Below are 17,817 nucleotides of genomic sequence, written 5' to 3' on the forward strand. Positions count from 1 at the left end.
GGTCTGTCTACACAGTGGAATGTTATTCAGCCTTATAAAAAGAAGGAGACTCGGAGTTTCCATTGTGGCCCAGCAGCATGGAACCCGACTAGGATCCGTGAGGACGCAGGTTCAATCTCTGGCCTGGGTCAGTGGATTCAAGAATCTGGCGTTGCCATAAGCTGTGGTGTAGACCGGCAGCTATAGCTCCAATTTGACCCCTAGCTTGGGAACCTCCATATGCCGTGGGTGCATCCTTAAAAAGTAAAAAAAAAAAAAAAAAAAGAAGAAGAAGAAGAGGAAGAAGGAAACTGATCCCTGCTACAGCATGAATGAACCTTGAAGACATTGTGCTAAGTGAAATAAGCCGATCACAAAAGGACAACTATTGTATGATTCCACTTACAAGAACTATCTAGAGTAGGCAAACTCATCAAGAAAAAAGTAGAATGGTGGTGGCTGGGGACAGGGGGAAAGCGATTGTTTCATAGGTCTGGAGTTTCGGTTGGGAAGATGGAAAGTTCTGGAGGTGGATAGGGTTGCTCACCAAGGTGAATGTACTTAATTGAATGTAACTATTTGTTGGCTAAGTGAGTATACATGGGGTGCGTATTTCCGCTTTGGATCACATGGACATTTTTCCCACCTCCCTCTTAGCGAGCTCTCCCCACAACTCTCTCAGTACACCCTGCCCTAACCCCTCCCACAGTCCCATCTCCCAGCCCTCGGTGTCCCTCCTAGCACCCCCTGTCAGTGGGCTTGCCCTCACCTCAAGCCCAGCAACACCAAGAAGTCACATGGTAACCAGACTGGGCTAGTTTCTCAGCAGCTTTATTGAGTATGGAGAGGTAGTGTCACGGTCCACTGGACATGTATCCCTAGGTTTGTACAAGAACTGCTTTGGGACAGACAGACAGACAGGGGGCAGGGCAGGGCAGGTGTCAGGGGTGGGGTGGGCGCACCAGGGGCAGCTCAGCCCTCCAAAGGGGCCTGCGCCTTCTCCTGTGCAGGGAGGGCCTGGCTCTGGCCCTGGCTCGCCTCCTCTTTGAGGGTGCTGAAGAAGGTGTTGACCTTGTCCCTCAGATCCTTCTCCAGGAAGCTCAGGTGGCCCTCCACGTCCCCCGCCAAAGGGCCCAGCTTCTGCCTGAGATCCTCCACCTGCTGCACCAAAGCTTTGTTGAAGGTCTCCCCGTAGGGCTCCACCTTGAGGCGGAACTCCTCCACCTGCTGGTCCAGGTGGCTTCTCAGCTCCAGCAGCGACTTCTGCAGCCCCTCCGTGTTGCCCTTCAGCTGGCCATGCACGTTCTCGGCCACCGGCACCAGCTTCTGCCGCAGCTCGTCGGCATTGGCCGAGATCTTGGCCTTCAGCTCCTCCGCCTGCTTCTTCATCTGGAAGGCCAGGCCCTCCAGCTGGTGGTTGAGCTTCTCCTGGACGTCCTGCGCAAAGGGGGCCAGGCTGCGCCGCAGCTCCTCCACGTTCTGATCGATCTTGGCCTTGAGCTCCTCCGCATAGGGCGTGAGGCTCCCCTTGAGCTCCTCCACATTCTGATCGATCTTGGCCTTGAACTCATCCGCATAGGGTGCCACGGAGGCCTCCAGGTTGCGGATGTTCTGCCGCAGCACGGACTCCATGCGCTCTGCGTAGGGCTTCAGCTGGCGCTGCAGCTGCTGAACCTGGGTGTTGACCTGGGTGCGCAGCTCCTCCGTAAAGGGCCCCAGGCGCTGCTGCAGCTCGCGCACGTTGTCTCCGATTTTCTGGCTCACCTCGGTAGCGTGGGGCAGCAGCCGGGCTCGCAGCTCCTCCAGCTCCCTTCGAATCTCCTCCTTCAGCTTCTCTGAGTCCTTGGTCAGGCGTTCATGCAGCTCCGTGGCAAAGGGCACCAGTTTCTTCTGCAGGTCCTCCGTGTAGGTGTTCACTTCCCCAAGTTTGTCCTGGAAGAGAGTGCTGCCGGGGAAGGACACCAGGGGGCCGCCGTCAGGCTTGACATTCCATCCTAGGACCTTATCTCCTTATATACCCCTCGCCTATACACACCTGCCTAGGACAGGTGAGGGTGCAGGGTACTGAGTTCACCCTGTGGCTTTCCCCCTGGTCAATCGTGATTTGAGCAAAGGATTGTAATCAACGAAGGTATTACATTGAACTTGTGTCTCTGAATCTCCCCGGAGCTTGAGTCACAGTATCTATCTATCATGTGACCTGAAGTAGTTTCTTTTTTGCTAAGATGTGGCCATTTATCACATTCTAGAAGATTAAAGCAGGGGTTACTCAGTCCTGCCTTCCTGTTGGCATACGTGGATTCCCCAGGTCTGGAGACCTTGGGTTGCCCCAGGGAGTTGGTGGCAGGGTAGTGGGGATCTTAAATCCAGGTTTCCTGCCTCCAAGCTCAGCCCTTGCCAACCCATTGCAGGGCCTTTAAGAAGCCCCCACCCTGCAAGATGTGCCCCCCCTCCCCGTTTCTTTTCTTTTTAGGGCCGCACCCACGGCCTGTGGAAGTTCCCAGGGGAGGAGTCAAATGGAAGCTGCAGCTGCCAGCCTACGCCACAGCCACAGCAACTCCAGATTCAAGCAACACCGGCTCCTTAATCCACTGAGTGAGACCAGGGATCGAACCCGCATCCCCATGGGTATTAGTTAGGTTCTTAACCCTCTGAGCCACAATGGGAACTCCTCTGTGCCCCTCTTACTTGAGCTGCTGGGTGAGCTCAGACTTCTGGAGATGTTCCACAGCCTTCTTGGCATTGCTGCCCAGCTGGCTGAAGTAGTCCCACATCACAGTAGCCACTTGGTCGGCATTGACCTCAGCCCGGGCACCTAAGTGGGAAACAGCAATTCATGAGGATCCGCCTCCTTCCTTGCGCCTCACAGGGGCCCACCGCTGTGAATAGGCCAGCTCCTCTGCGAGCCAGGTGGCAACTGGGCAGCCCCCTGCATCCCGCTGTGGGCTGACAGGGATTTGGCACTGTCCTCTGGCCTTGGCCCTAGACTCTCCACCCTCCCCCAACTGGTGCAGCTCTCGTGCCTGAGAGCTCCATCCAAGGCAGCTCCTACTCACCGGTGACGGCCACCAGGGCCAGGCTCAGGACCACAGCCTTCAGGAACATCCTGAGCTCCCCGCTGGGCTGGAAGGGTCTCTTACTGCACTGGGTCCTCCGTGGAGGAGAGGTTCTCAGGCAGCTCACCTGGGCTGCTGCTTGAACTGACTGAAGCTCAGAGCCAGCCAGACATTTAAATCCCTCTGACTGCCCTCCCGGCCTTCCTCTCCAGCGTGACTCCACGCTGGAAGGTGACACATTCCCAGGAGGCCTCTTGGACTTTTGTGACCCTGAGACAACGTGGAAGCAGGCAGGAGACTGGGGCTTGGGCAGCAGTCAGAACCAGCTGTTCTGTGTGTGGGCCCCACCCAGCATTAATGGGGGAGGGCTCGATGGGGGAGAAACGAAGCCTTGGGAACACCTGAGCACAGGACTGATGCCCCAGATGCCTTGTGACAGCTGAGTCTGTGCCAGGGTTGGGGGGCAAAGTCCACAGCTTTCTCCTGTCTGCCCCGGGGGGAGGGCCCTCACCCCCACATCTCCCAACCCTGATTCCATTTCTGAGCACCAGACTCTGGACTGGGCCACAAGTGGGGCCAGTGAGCTAAGATGCAGGGCTCTGATCAGTGTGCACCCAGGAGGAAGCGCGCCTTTGGGAAGGTGGGTGGAGTGGGTGGGGTCCTGTGTTAAAAGCGTTTATTGGACGTGTGCTTCAGCTCCCACCACTGCCAAGTGCGGCCCTGGTCTCGTGATTCAACTTGACCTAGCTCTGAGCCTCTGTTTCTCCTTTGAAAAATGGGGTTGGACTTTCCCGTTGTGATTCAGCTGGTTAAAGACCTGACATAGTCTCTGTGAGGATGTGGGTTTGATCCCTGGCCTCCCCCAGGGATTGGGGATCTGCCGTTGCTATGGCTGTGGCGCAGGCCTCAGCAGCAATGCTCATTTGACCCCTAGCTTGGGAACTTTCATGTCGCAGGTATGGCTCTAAAAAGAAAAAAAAAAAGAGAAAGAAAAATGGGGTTGTTGGGTTTGTTAAATGAGATGTGACTTGTGAAGTGAGTAGTATACTGCCTGACAGTCAGCACTAAAAAATAGTTGTTATTGTGGTTAATAATGCTACTATTTTCCTGATTTGGACCAAAGCAGGGAATACAGCGAGTGCAGAGTTAGGCCCAGCCCTCCGAGGGTAACCAGGCAGGCGTGATGCAAGGTGACAAGCAGGCTAGCCCGAGACCCGACTCCTGCCCCCCTCCCCAGCCACACTCCCTGGGTGGGAGCTGTCTACTTGTGATGAATCGCAGCATCTGAGGCTCCCAGGGGCCTCTCCCCCGTGGACTGGGGCCGGAGGTGGTGCCCAGGAGATCTTCTGCTTGGGCTTCCAGCTTTCTCTACAAATGAGGTCACACACGCAACCACGGGAAAACATCCACCAGGAAGGTGATGCAGCCCCCCTGGCTTGGGCCCCTCTGCTGGACCATGATCATCACCTTGAGTGACTACGAGGTGGACCCCGTCATGCTGCACTGTTGGCGCCCTTCCCTGAGTGCAGGGCCTGGCACGCAGAGGGGCTTCCAGGAGTCTGCCTTTGAAAGAGTCATGCTAACCCTGACTTCCCAAGTCCTCTTTCTTTCTTGCTCGCTTTTCAGGGACGTCCCTGTGGCATGTGGAGGTTCCCAGGATAGGTGTCGGATCAGAGCTACAGCTGCCCGCCTACACCACAGCCACAGTCACATAGGATCCTAGCCGTGTATGACCTACTCCACAGCTCATGGCAACCCCGGATCCTTGACCCACTGAGCTAGGCCAGGGATTGAACCCACAACATCATGGTTCCTAGTTGGATTCGTTTCCACTGAACCATGATGGGAACTCCCCATGCATGTCTCCATTTTTTAAAAAAAAATTTTAATCGAAGTATAGTTGATTTACAATGTTGTATTACTTTCAAGTGTACAGTAAAATGATTCAACTATATATGTGTATATGTGTATGTATATATATGTGTGTGTGTGTGTATATATATATATATATTCTTTTTCAGGTTCTTTTTCATTGTAGGTCATTACAATATATTGAGTAGAGGAGTTCCCATTGTGGTTCAGCAGTAAGGAACCCAACTATGATCCATGAGGATGTGAGTTCGATCCTTGGCACCGCTCAGTGGGTTAAGGACCCAGCATTGCTGTGACCTGCAGTGTAGGTTGCAGACATGACTCAGATCTGGTGTGGCTGTGGCTGTGGTGCAGGCTGACAGCTGTAGCTCTGATTCAGCCCCAAGCCTGGGAACTTCCATATGCCAAAGGTGTGGTCCAAATAAAAGCAAAAAAGAAAAAAAAAAGCTATCGAGTAGAGTTCCCTATGCTGTACAGTAAGTTCTTGTTATTATCTATTTTATATGGAGTAGTGTGTATATGTTAAACCCAAATTTGAATTTATCCCTCCCTGACCTCTATTTTTACCTATACCAGAAGTAGCTTAATGTCTCATGGGAGTAAAAACAGCTAGAAGGTCTTCTGATGCTTGCACCCTTCTGCAGAGTCCCCACTACTGGGCTGTGTCCCACCACAGTCACCTCCAGTGTCAGGGAGCTCCTCCAGCAGCCTGTGCCCTCTCACAGTAGTTATTAAGATTCGGTTGATGGAGTTGGACTCCCGGGATACATGTCTGGGCTCCCCACATGCTGTGTGACTTTAGGCAAGTGTCTTAACCTCTCTGAGCTTCTCAGTGGGGCATAAAATATTATGTGCCTTCTGGGCTGGGAGGATTCAGTGAGCTAATCTGAAATGCTGGGAATGGTGCCTGATGCAGTCAGTGCTCATCAAGCACGAGCCACGTTGTACTCCTGACAGCCCCGCCACCACACTCCAGCACAGTCAAGCATAGTCCAGCCGGGTCTGGGTACAAAGGTCAGTGCTCAGTGCCCCATTCCTCCCCCCAGGCCAGAGATGAGAAGGGCGATGAGTCACAAAGGACACTCAGTTGAGTGTGGCCTCCTGGACTTACAGTCTGCGGGGCAGGTGCTGCCAGCGTGTGATGGGTTCAGAGTTTGCCTCTGTCTCACCTGCCCGGGGTGGACACGTGGTCGGAATATCTGCCTCTCTTTACGTGTGTCCAAGAGCCTCTGCCAGGATGCGTACGGGTTCTCATAGGTGTGCAACGATCTCAGCCGTCTGGGGGCTCAAGTCTAAGGCATGCAGCTACGCATAGGCCTGTGTGTGCCCACGGCTGTGAGGAGGTGTGTTTTATCCCGTCATGTCGCGGGTGGGATGCCATTGAAGAGTGCTCGTGCTTCCCAAAGTCTGTGGGCATGTTTTCTATCAGGCTGTGAATGGATCTGGAGGGTGGGGGAGAAAGAGAACCCCCGTGCCCAGTCTTAGAGGGTGTGAGCTGCTGATGGAATGAACAGACCCTGCCTCCAGCCCTCCTTCTGATTCTACTTGAGCACCTGTGCCGGCCACCCCAGCGGGAACTGGCTCTATGAATCTGGGGACAATCACATTGGGGGACACAAAGGGCCTGTGTGATGCTGCGTGAGGCATGTCCCTTTCTGAGCCTCAGTCTCCTTCTCTGTACAGCAGACAGACCTCATCATCAGAGAGGGGACAAAGCTGAGAGCCCAGCATTACCTACAGCCACCTTCCTGTCCACCCACAGCGATCAGAGCCAGGAGGGAATGGCTCAGGCCTAGCCAGGGATGGGCAGTCACATGGACACATGTCCCCATATATGCCCCACACTGGCCATTGTCCCAGGGCAGAACTAAAGGGGAGAGGCCCTTGTTATAAGAGGAACGTTCTGGGTGAGACCCTAAGAGCAACTTCCAGCACAGAGGGCCTTGATGCACCAGGGCCTCCGGCCGGCAGTGATCTTGGAGAGACAGCCCTGCGTGATGACTTGAATGAGATTTTAATTCTCTGCCCAGGAACTGAACCTGGGCAGTCTGGGTGAAAACCAGGAACCCCAGCCACTAGACCAGCTAGAGGCTAGAAGCAAAATTGCCCTGATTCTTGCCCCCTATTGAAAGCGAGAATGTTTCGAGGAGCCAAAGACTGTGAAAACAGGTATAAAGTTTATTATTAGAAGCATAGCACCACATGTGGGAGAGCACATAGAGAAGCCAGTTTGTTTATTTAAGGCAGAAGCAAAGCCGTGATCCACACCCGAAGGAGGAGTGCGAGTGCGGGCCACCCCCTGAATGAGGAGTGCGCCAAAGAGGTGATTTAACTCACTCACATGGCACAGTTCTTCTGGGTCTTTGTTTTCCTTTGACCAATTATCTTGTTTTATTTCTTACACCTGACCAGACCCAGGGCCTCCCCAATATGCGTGCACATTTTTGGCAAAGATGGATTCCAAAGCAAAGGGTTCTGGGACGGTATCAGGACGTACAATGGCCTGGCACCCCAGGAGTCTTTCTGCACATGTGTGACTGGGGAGGTCTTCTTGACCCCAGGAGTGATTGAAGTGGTCATCTTCTCTTTCTACTCTCCCAGCAGAGCTCCTGCCATTAACGTTCTCCTTGATGTGTCAAAAAGAGGAAAGGCCCCATTTCCTCAACCTAACAAGTCCCAGCTGTTCTCAGCCCAGGGGCCCATCTACCTCCTCCCTCGGCAGGGCTGAGTCAGGGCTGCCCCGTCTGGCCCAGCAGGGGCACGGATCCCAGAGGCCCAGGCACTAAAGCCTCCCTTGAACCCAAGTGGAAGCAGAGTCGGCCCAACCCCAGAGGACCATTTCTGGCCCCAGCAGGAGGCCTTCTCCGCCTCCCCACCCACTACCAGTTATGGCCTGTAGGCCAAGCCTGGAGCCACGCTGCTTGGTCCAAGGGAGCCGTGGTGGGAGGTGGGGCGAGAAGGGAGGGCAAAGCAGCTAGGGCTGCTGCCAAGAAGACCCTTACTGGGACAGGCTTTCTGAGACCCTGCTGGAGCTGCGGGAAAGGTACTGGGACACGAAGGCACCAAGCCCTTCGAAAGAGAAAAGGTCCCAGGCCCACACGCCTGTGGTCTCTCTGCAGCGCAGCCTCACACCTGGGCTCCGGCTGCATCTCCTGACCTCCTCGGCTTCAGCGGCTCGCTGCCGTGCAGGAGCGAGGGGATGGCTTCCTTCAGACCCTCCACACATATGGGAAGGGAGTTGGAGGAACCAGGGCCAAGGGGTCCAGCCAGCCCATTCCAGCAGGCCCCTGCCCAGCCTGGAGTCTGGATTCTTGCTGTGGCCCTCACCTCTGGGGCCCAGGAACAGGCCAGTAGAGAAGACGGAAGTGGACACGGTTGCCTTGGACCTTCCCCAAAGGTCAATCCTCAGTGACCTCCTAATTTTCCTCCCCACCCCCATCACCGAAATCTGTGCTCAGGAAGAGATCTGAAACCAATGCACTCTGAGATATGAGTAACTGACAAATCCCCAAGGATTTCATCTGTCCAGGTTCTTGCATACCACCGTGGGTATTTGAAGACCTGGATTCTGGTTCCCAGCCCTATCACTGATGGGCTATGGGCTCTTGGGCATGTCTCTGGCCCTGCGTTAGCTTTCTTAGATGTAATGTGGGGTAAACAATGTCTATTTTACAGGAATCTATTTGCTTTGAATAGATCACAAGGTCTAAGTCAAAGGAATGAATCTCTATGGGGAAATTTCAAGTCTCAGTCACAGATAAAGACATCTGATGAAAAGGCTTCTGATGTCACACTGTGGGTTTAGTTGCTTCCTTCTGAGACGATGGCTGCCTGCCAAAAGCTTTCGGCATTGGAGGCTCCTGCTGCCTTCAGACTGTGCTGTCTAGGGAAGGACCAGGTGTGTGTGAGAAAGGAGAAACTTCTCGAGCCCCCTCCATGGACAAGCTGCTTTGTACATATCTCATCTGCATTTCACCATGATTCCGGCATGTGGGTATTCTGTTCCCATTTTACAGAGGAGAACATTGAGACACTCAGCTGTTAGATCTCTGGCGCTGGGTCATTGAAGTAAATGCCAAAGGTATCGTTTCAGTGTAAAATTGGGAGTTCCCTTCGTGGCTCAGTGGTTAACAAAACCGACTAGAATCCACAAGGATGCAAGTTCAATCCTTGACCTCACTCAGTGGGTTAAGGATCCGGCGTTGCCGTGAGCTGTGGTGTAGGTCACAGACATGGCTTGAATCTTGCGTTGCTGTGATTGTGGCGTAGGCCGGCAGCTACAGCTCCGATTGGACCCCTAGCCTGGGAATCTCCATATGACTCAGGTGCAGCCCTAAAAAGCAAAAATAAACAAACAAACAAACAAAGAGACGAACATAAAATTTCCTGGTTCTGAAGTCTTAGCATCCAGAAAAAAAAGCCATCCAGGCTACAGCTCCCAATGTGGACCCAGGGGACACCACACCCTGAGAAGGGCCAAGGCCTCTCCTGGACAGCCGACTGCCCCATAGAGCTCATGTGCCCCCTCTCCTCACTGGAATGGCCTCAGCAACAGCCCTGGTTCCTTCCAGTAGCCTCCCCAGCCAGGGGACTGTGTCGGCAGCTATTTCCGAGCTGAGGCCTGAGGGGAGAGGCACTCAGCCCTGGGAATCGATCCTGGCTGCCCCAGTTTGGGGAGGGCCTTGGCCCTGCGTCCGGATCCTGTCCGGGGGAGTGTTATCAGTGAGTCCAGAGGGCAAGGTGAGGAGGAGGGGGGCGGAAGGACAAAGGCCTGGGACTCAGAGCGGCCTTTGACCTTCTCCCACCACCTCCTGCTTTGGGATCAGCTCAGAGAGTTTTCTGGGTAAGCTGCACCCAGAGATGGAGATGCTGGGGAGGGGGCCATGTGCACCTGCTGTGGCACCCCTCCCCCACAAGCCTCTGCCCCTAGATCATCTGCGACTTCGCCCTAGACACCTCATCCCAAGCCACTGTGTTGTTCCCAAGTCCAAAGAAGCCAATCACGCTCTCGCCCCTTCTTCTACGCTGCTAGCAGGGCTTGGGGGTGGGTGGGAAGGGTCTGGCACCCATGTGGGAAGGGCTGAGGTGGAGAGCCAGGCTGCCCAGAAGGAATGGGGTCTCTCCAAGCCCATCCACCCCCAAGTCCTGAGCCCGCTAGGCTGCAGCATTGACAGGAGAGCAGTGTGGGCACCTGCAGCTTTCTAGAGATTTCCCAACACCCAGCAGACCTGGCTGCCTCTGGCTACCCTGCCTCAGGCCTTGACCTAGATTGATCAGCAGGTGACCTTTGCCCAGCTCACTGGGCCCTCAGTGCCTGCTGCCCTGGAGACAATATAAAGCAGGTCAGAACCCGCTTGTCTGCCTACTCAGTTCATTCCGAGAAGCAGCTGCTCCAGGTAACGGCCCCTGGGAGTAGCGGGGGAGGCGAGGGGGAGTAGGTTGGAGAGGGGCAGGCTGGGGTCGCTGCCCCGCCCAGCAGTGAAGCCTGGAGAAGGGCTTGCTAGAAGCGAGGAAGCCTCACCGCTTGGTGAGTGTTCCCTACAAAGGCATCTGGGGAAACGGAGGTCCGTGGGGAAGGTCACCTGCCCAAACCCGTAGAGCGCAGTAGCCAAGCTGGGGCTGGAACTGGTTCGTTTCCTGTGCATTCTGCCTGTTTAGGACTGAAAGAAGCCGTAGACACCCCCGTCCCACCCCAGGCAGAAAAACTGAGGCCTAGAGGAGGCAGAAAGCCACCCAAGGTCACGTGGCATGTTAGTGGCAGAAACCCAGCCTGAAACCAGCTGTCTTGATTCCTGGTCTGGTGGGTTTTCTGCTCCATGCCACACTTTGTCTCCGGCCTGGGTCCTTGCAAATCCCCCATCTGAAAACCCTTCGCTTCACCCACATTAGTTCGGGGACAGGCCCTTTCTCTTCCTGGCCTGACCCAGCTCAGGTCCCACCTTAGGGGCCACTGGGCCTCCCCGGGGAGGTCCCAGCGGTGGTGGGGGGACTTGAGGCACCCCTCACAGGAGCCTTCCCTGCAGGAACAAAGGCGCCATGCAGCCCCGGGTCCTTCTTGTCGCTGCTCTCCTGGTGCTCCTGGCCTGTGCCCGTAAGCAGCTGGTGGGGTCAGGGCTGGGGGCGGGGAGGGGGCAGCCATCTGCCCTTGGGAGGTGGCTTGGGGATGCTGGGCCCTGGTGGGTCTCCAGGGGTCCCCCAGAGGCTGGTCCGCCCCACTCTGCCCCCTTGTCCTCACAGAGGCTATCGAGGCCGAGGACACCTCCCTTCTGGACAAAATGCAGGACTATGTGAAGCAGGCCACCAGGACCGCCCAGGACGCGCTGACCAGCGTGAAGGAGTCCGAGGTGGCCCAGCAGGCCAGGTAGGCCCTTCCTCCCCTGCCCTTGACTCGGGGGAGCCAGGGCGGCGGGCGGGGGCTCCCGCCTGCCCACCCAAGACCTGTGCCTCTCTGAGCCTCCGTTCTGTCTGCAAACAGGCTCCCTCACAGGGAGGGATGGTGGAGGGGGGCCTTATCTCCTCTTCCCCCTCTGTCTCCCTCCTTTCTCCCTCTGCGCCCCGCCTGGCTCTGAGGATGGCCACTCAGCCCGCAATTCCACTTTCCTTTCTGATTGTCCGGCTGGAGCTCTGGCTTGGGGGGCCCACAGGACCCAGTTTCAGCCGTGTCGGGGGGAGGGGGGGGCGGGTGTGCGGGTGTGTGTGTGTGTGTGTGTGTCTGTGTCTACCTGTTCCAAGCCCTGGGCCCGTGTGAGCAGATTCGGCCCTTCCCGTCCCACCCCCCGCCACCAGCCCGCGAGCCCCCTCCTCTCCCCAAGCCCCGTCCCACCTCCACACCACCCGCCTTGGCCGGCGCTTCCATGGCAGAGGCATCCGCGGCGGTTCTCAGTCCCCAGAAGCAGCTGTGCAACGAGGACTGGGTATTACTCCCCCCATTTTGCAGATGAGAAAACCAAGTCTCACGTAACCAAGTGACCTGCCCCTGCTCCTGCAGCTAATCCATCCTCTGATATCTTCCCCAAAAAGAGACTGCTTCTCTCTACCTCACTCCCCCCGGAGCCACCAGGATGTACAACCCTAGGGGGCGTCCTGTACCTAGACTAGAATGACAGTCCTGCCCTTACACGTCTCCCCACCAATCACTCCTGTCCCGCTTGCCCCAGACCTGTGGTGGCACAAAGGTCTGCCTCCACCTGGAGAAACAATGGGTTGCACTTGCTGGCGGTCCCATCACCACTTTTGGCCTCTCGTCCTGGGTGGCCGCTGTAGGGGGTTCCTGCCTGAGGCCTCGGGGTGTTGATGAGAGCGTGAGGGGAGAGGCGGTGGGGATGTGATAGGCGCCCCGTGGTGGCCGCTGCCCAGGGACCAGCTCTCACCCCACCCTTTGTGCTCCGCTCACTGATTTGACCCCCCAGGGGCTGGGTAACCGACAGTATCAGCTCCCTGAAAGACTACTGGAGCACGTTCAAGGGCAAGTTCACCGACTTCTGGGATTCTACCCCCAAGCCCGAACCGTCTTCCAGCTGAGATCTCGATATCCCCGTCTGTCTGCCCAGCCTTCCTGCCAACAGCCTGGGTCCTGCAGCCTCCCAGGACTGTCCCCAAAATTCCCTTGAAAGGGACAACAGCCTTGATGCCCTCCCATCCCACCCCAGACCTGGCCTTCCAATAAAGCTGGATGAGAAACTGCCATAAGTGGCGTGTCCCACACGTGTTATGTATGTTGGTGTGGGAACGGGCAGGCTCCGGGCTGACTCCAACTCAGAGAGGCCTGGGGCTGGTGCCCGAGCCAGCTCTCAGCAGCTGGCTGCAGTCTGGGCCTGAGTGACTTCATCTGCGAGGGGGAAATGACCCTATCTACCCTGCCAGCCTCAAGCGGTTTGCGTGGAGGAGCAAAGGGGCTAAGAGGTTTGGCAAGACTTTGATAAAACTGTCAAGGGCTGGGCAACAGGACTCGAGTGTGTGCCCCATGCCAGGCACCGCACGTGGCATTTTTATCTCATCATCAAAATTGAGACTGTATGTGCACATCAAAATTCTGGAGCTGACTACCTGGGCCGCCCGAGGGAAGGAGGCTGATGGGGGAGTGCTTGAAGTAAGATACCACCGGGCTCTGGTCTTGGCTCCATCACTTCATATCAACCTCAGTTTGTCGTCTGTAAAATGGGCCTAATAATACCCCCACCACCGTCAGTTTTTTGAGGATGAAGGAAATGAGTCCGTGCACAGCACCTGGCACATCAAAGGCACCTGGTAAACGGCTGCCATTGTCACTATAGGCTGAGCTGATTGTCCCTTAGGGATCAGGATTGGAGGGGGAGGGCAGTGTCCTGGGAACTAAGAGGGAACCCAAGGTCACCAACACAGGCTGCATTCCTTGTGTCCTCACCACCCAGCAGATGTTCACATCAGAGAGTTCCAGAACCACAGACTACTTGAGCAGCCCTCCACCCTTCCAATGTCAAGACCAAGGCTCAGAAAGGTGAAGCCACTTGTTCAATGTCACTGAGTCAGCAATGGCAGAACTGGACCTCAAGCCCAGACAGCTGCCCATGTTCTGCTCAGCTGACAGGAAAAGCCTTTAGTTACTCCCATGCCAGGTGTCAGAGGGCCCCTTGACAGATCTTGGTGGCATCAGGACCTCCAGCCCCACTGAGAGACATCTGCTTTTCTCTTTGGAAATTGACCTGGGCTTCTCTTCGGGGCCCACTTGTCCAGAGATTCTTGCACCCTTACCTGGAAAATGTTCTCACCCAAACCTGGGCTTGACACCTAGTGTAGCTCAGGATGACGAGGAACTAAAAAGTCCACTCCTGGAGTTCCCGTCATGACTCCGACAAACCTGGCTGGTATCCATGAGGACGAAGATTTGATCCCTGGCCTCACTCAGTGGGTCAAGGATACGACGTTGCTGTGAGCTCTGGTGTAGGCCAGCAGCTATAGCTCTGATTGGACCCCTAGCCTGGGAACCTCCATATGCCGTGGGTGCAGCCCTAAAAAGACCAAAAAAAAAAAAAAAAAAGAAGAAGAAGCCCACTGCTTTATCCAAGTGCCGTCAAGTACACTGGATCTGTGGGAGGGGTAGATCCTCCAGCAGCAGAAGAGAAATGCTCTGAGCGGAGAGGGAGAGGGAGGCTCCATGGATGCACCGCCCAGAGCTTTGCAGATCTGTGAGGCCACACGCGTGCACACGGGGGTGAACATAGCTGAGCATGAAGAGGGCTGGCTGTGAACACTCAAGCCCATACGAACTTGACTGCCTAGCCACACACTTAAAAAAAAAAATCATGGATGCCCAGGAGCAGATGGGTCTAAAATGGGCAACCAAGCCTATCCTGCTCTTCAGCCTTGGAAGTGACTTCATGTTTCCAAGCTCCGGCTTCCCCACTCATACCACTGAATGGTAGTCTACCTAGGATTTTGGGAAGGATACAGTGAGATGATGGATATGAAACATCCTGGAAATAAAAATGTGCTAATTACTTGCCAGAGGGGGTGATTATTTTTCGGACTTAGGCCAGAGCTGGCAGACAGAGGGGCTGGCAGGGCTGGAGCCCTGAGGGTGGAACAGCTGGTGGGCACAGCTGGGCCTGAGGAAACAGTTTCCAGGCAGGGTAGTGTGTGAGGAGTGGCACGAGGCCCTTGTAAAAAAGGGAAAAGGAAGCGTCAAAGCATTTTTTGAGCTATGAAAGGAGGAGTTCCCTGGTGGCTCAGGGAGTTAAGGATCCAGTGTCCTCACTGTGGTGGCTCTGGTCGCAGGCTCCATCCTTGGCCTGGGAACTTCTGCATGCTGCATGCATGGCCATAAATAAATAAATAAATACATAAGGAGCAAGTGCCAAGACCTTCGTTTGAACTTGCCTGTCTTTCCTAGTGGCTCCTTGAGGTCTGTCCACCTCAGTTGTCCTAGAGCAGGAGGGCTGGGGGAGGCTCCTCTCCTCTGCCCCTGGAAAAAGCCCAGTAACTGGGAACCACTTTTCCCAGCAAAGCCAGTACTTTTTTTTTTTTTTTTTGTCTTTTTAGGGCCGCACCCTCAGCATATGGAGGACCCAGGTTGAATCAGAGCTGCAGCCCCTGGCCTAAGCCATAGCCACAACAGATCCAGAGCCGAGTCTGCGACCTATACCACAGCTCACAGCAACGCCAGATCCTTCACCCACTGGGCAAGGCCACGGAGCGAACCTGCGTCCTCATGGATGCCAGTCAGATTCGTTTGGCTGAGCCAACACGGGAACTCCAGCCAGTACTTCTCGTCTGAGGCTTTCCCGGCACTGGCATTGGATTATCTGTGACTTTGCCTGCTTCTCTATTATTTCCCTTCTGTTCGGGCCTCCTTAGGAAAGAGAGTTTACTGCCTCACCCCTGAGCCCCGGGGCTTAGCAGGTCCTCCACCATTAAAGCTCTGAGAGACTTGTCTTCAGAGCTGATGCCTCCAGTGGATCATGGACCGGGAAGTTCCTGCCCCGGGCTGCGCCCGCGCTCCGGGCGACTTCGCCAACGCACCCCCTCCCCACCCCAGTCTCCCCAAAGACAATTTTCTGGGTTTTGGAGAACTTTTTATTGTTTAAAAATCAACATCGAAGCTTCACAAAAAACATACAACCCATCACAAGAGTCCTGCTCCGGAACTGCTTATTCCAAGAAGCCGAACTGATGGCGAGGGGAGCGCGGGCGGAGGGCGTCTCACTGGGCGTTCAGCTTCTTGGAGGCCTCGTCGATGGCGGCCAGGATGCTGACCTTGAGGTTCTCCAGCACGGGCAGCAGGCCCTGGCGGAGGTCCTCCAGCGCCGGCTTGGCCTTCTCGCCCAGCGCTTTCAGCTGCGCCTGGGCCTTGGCCTGGTACTCGGCCAGGCTGCCGCTGCCCTCCTTGAGCGCCTCGAAGCGGGCGGCCATGCGCTGGCGCAGGTCGTCGCTGTAGGGCGCCAGCTGCTGGCGCAGCGCCTCCACGTGGGCGCGCAGGCGGTCGCGGAGCTCCTCGGCCAGCGGGCTCAGCTTCTCCTGCAGCTCCTGCACCTTCTGGCGCGCGCCCCTCGCGGAACTCGGCGCCCAGCGGCGCCATCTTCTGGCGGTACGTCTCCATCTCCTCATGCCACTTGTTCTGGAAGTCGTCCAGGTAGGGCTGCACCTTCTGCTTCACCTCCTCCAGGTCCTTGCTCATCTCCTGCCGCAGCGCCTCGGTCTCCTTTTCCAGGTTGTCCCAGAACTCCTGGGTCACTGGGCCCAGCTGCTCACGCACCTTGGTGAACGTGCTGCCCAGGCTGTCCCAGTTGTCCAGGAGTTTCAGGCTAAAGGGAAGAGAGAGAGGAGGGCTCAGGGCAGGCCTCCCGGGTGGCACCGTGGGCACCTCTGGAGCTGGAACCCCAGCACCCCAGCTTGGCTGGGGTGAGACCGGGCACATGTGCCCCTGAAAGTGTGGTTGCTGGGGCCAGACCCTCAGCCTAGCTTCTCTCCATCACCCCCCCCCCCCAACACACACCCACACACCCGCCACCACACTGCACCCCATCGACCAGATAGACCGAGGAGCTGCGTTTGGTGCCCAGTCCTGTCTGTCCCTGAAGCCAGTCCTTTTAAGGACCTGGTCTCTACCCTTCCAGCCCATTCTCCTCTCTGAAGACAGCTGTCCCTGCTACTGGCAGGAGCAGAGGAGGGGAGTTAGGACGAATGGACCTGTTGCACCTGCAGGCAGAGTGAGGTGCTGTAGATACTGACTGGGCAGCCCTGCTAAGCGGAGGTGACCCTGCATGGGGAGCCCACTCCTCTCTTCCATCCAGGTCTTCTATGGGGCCCATCAAATAGCAGTGGGGATTCGGCCAATCTGGCTGCTGCTTCTCACAGGCCTCTCCACCCCATCCCCAGCACCGGCACCCCCTACCCCTGCCCTAGGCCCCAGGGTCCTTACTTGAGGTGTTTTCCCAAAGCGGAGGCTTCAAACTGGGCCACATAATCTCTGCCACTGTCTTTGATCGCATCCACATACACGGTGGCAAAATCCTTCACCCGATCCCAGGGTGACTGGGGGTCATCTTGCTGCCAGAAATGCCGAGCCTGGCTCCCTGGGGGTGGGAGGGAAGACCCAGATCAGGCCAGCTCCGGGTCAGGATCTGAGCTGAAATGCCAGGCAGCGGAGAAGGGCAGGAGGGAGAAATTCTGCTCCCCATGCTCAGGAGGGTGGACTGCAGGGGTTCAGGCAGAAGACACCCCCGAAGGTTGGCTCCCTAGGTTGGGGGCACCTACCTGTGAGGAAGAGCACAGCCAAGGTCAGCACCACGGCTTTCATCCTGAAGGGACGTGGGTGACCTGGAGGAGAAGAGGGGCCGGCTGAGTGCAGGAGGAGGCGGGGCACAGAGAGGGAGAGGGCCAGGGGTCCAGTGCCCCAGGGCAGAGGCTGGAGCTGGGATCCCAGGGCCTGAGCTCCCAGTGCCTAGAGCTGGGGGAAGCCAGGGTAACCTGAGCAAGTTGCAGCACTCACCTCGATGCGCCAGCGGTCTCTGACCGCCCGGTCTCCTCTGGCCTATTTATGCCGCCAAGCAGGGGCTGGGCTGGGAGGCTGATAAGCCCAGCCCAGGCCTTGCCGCCGCTCACTGGTCCTGGAGATGTGGAACTTAGAGTTCAAGGATCAGCTTTGTCCCTGGAGCCGGGCAAATACATCGGGCAAACAGGAAGCTGTGGGGGCTGCAGAGCCAGGGATCAAGGGTTCACGCGGGGGTGGGAGGGGGTGGGTGCGGGCTTGCAGGTCCCCAGAGTCGGGGTCAGCTGGCCCCTTCTTGCTGGTGGCTGTGTTCCCGCCATTGTCCATTGTGCCAGCACAGCAGGCGAGAGGCAGGAAGGAAGAAAAACGCACGAGCTGCCAGGGATGGCTGGGACTCCTCGGCTCAGGCCATGTCCTCCCCTGCGGTCCCCTCGCATTCCAGGG

The 17,817-nt window shown here is 56.5% G+C and overlaps 3 protein-coding genes across 3 annotated transcripts; 1 reads left to right on the forward strand and 2 right to left on the reverse strand.

The window, feature by feature from the left end:
* Window positions 1-794: 794 nt before the first annotated feature.
* Window positions 795-3,175, reverse strand: APOA4 (apolipoprotein A4). Its single transcript, XM_047753793.1, has 3 exons — window positions 3,036-3,175; window positions 2,668-2,794; window positions 795-1,924 (listed from the first exon to the last, which is right to left on the reverse strand). Exons 1-3 carry the CDS (start codon window positions 3,082-3,084, stop codon window positions 952-954), a joined length of 1,149 nt encoding a protein of 382 aa, XP_047609749.1. The 5' UTR covers window positions 3,085-3,175; the 3' UTR covers window positions 795-951.
* A 7,086-nt stretch (window positions 3,176-10,261) lies between these two features.
* Window positions 10,262-12,591, forward strand: APOC3 (apolipoprotein C3). The gene is made up of 4 exons (XM_047753791.1): window positions 10,262-10,303; window positions 10,931-10,998; window positions 11,145-11,268; window positions 12,317-12,591. Exons 2-4 carry the CDS (start codon window positions 10,944-10,946, stop codon window positions 12,426-12,428), a joined length of 291 nt encoding a protein of 96 aa, XP_047609747.1. The 5' UTR covers window positions 10,262-10,303; window positions 10,931-10,943; the 3' UTR covers window positions 12,429-12,591.
* Window positions 12,592-15,444: 2,853 nt separating this feature from the next.
* APOA1 (apolipoprotein A1) lies at window positions 15,445-17,550 on the reverse strand. The gene is given in 5 exon segments (XM_047752063.1): window positions 15,445-15,929; window positions 15,931-16,186; window positions 16,804-16,957; window positions 17,139-17,201; window positions 17,374-17,550. Coding segments are annotated over 4 exon segments (798 nt in total). The 5' UTR covers window positions 17,182-17,201; window positions 17,374-17,550; the 3' UTR covers window positions 15,445-15,584.
* Window positions 17,551-17,817: the final 267 nt, after the last annotated feature.

The sequence above is a fragment of the Phacochoerus africanus genome, chromosome 11 (genome assembly GCF_016906955.1).
Source record: "Phacochoerus africanus isolate WHEZ1 chromosome 11, ROS_Pafr_v1, whole genome shotgun sequence".
Taxonomy (NCBI): Eukaryota; Metazoa; Chordata; class Mammalia; order Artiodactyla; family Suidae; genus Phacochoerus; species Phacochoerus africanus.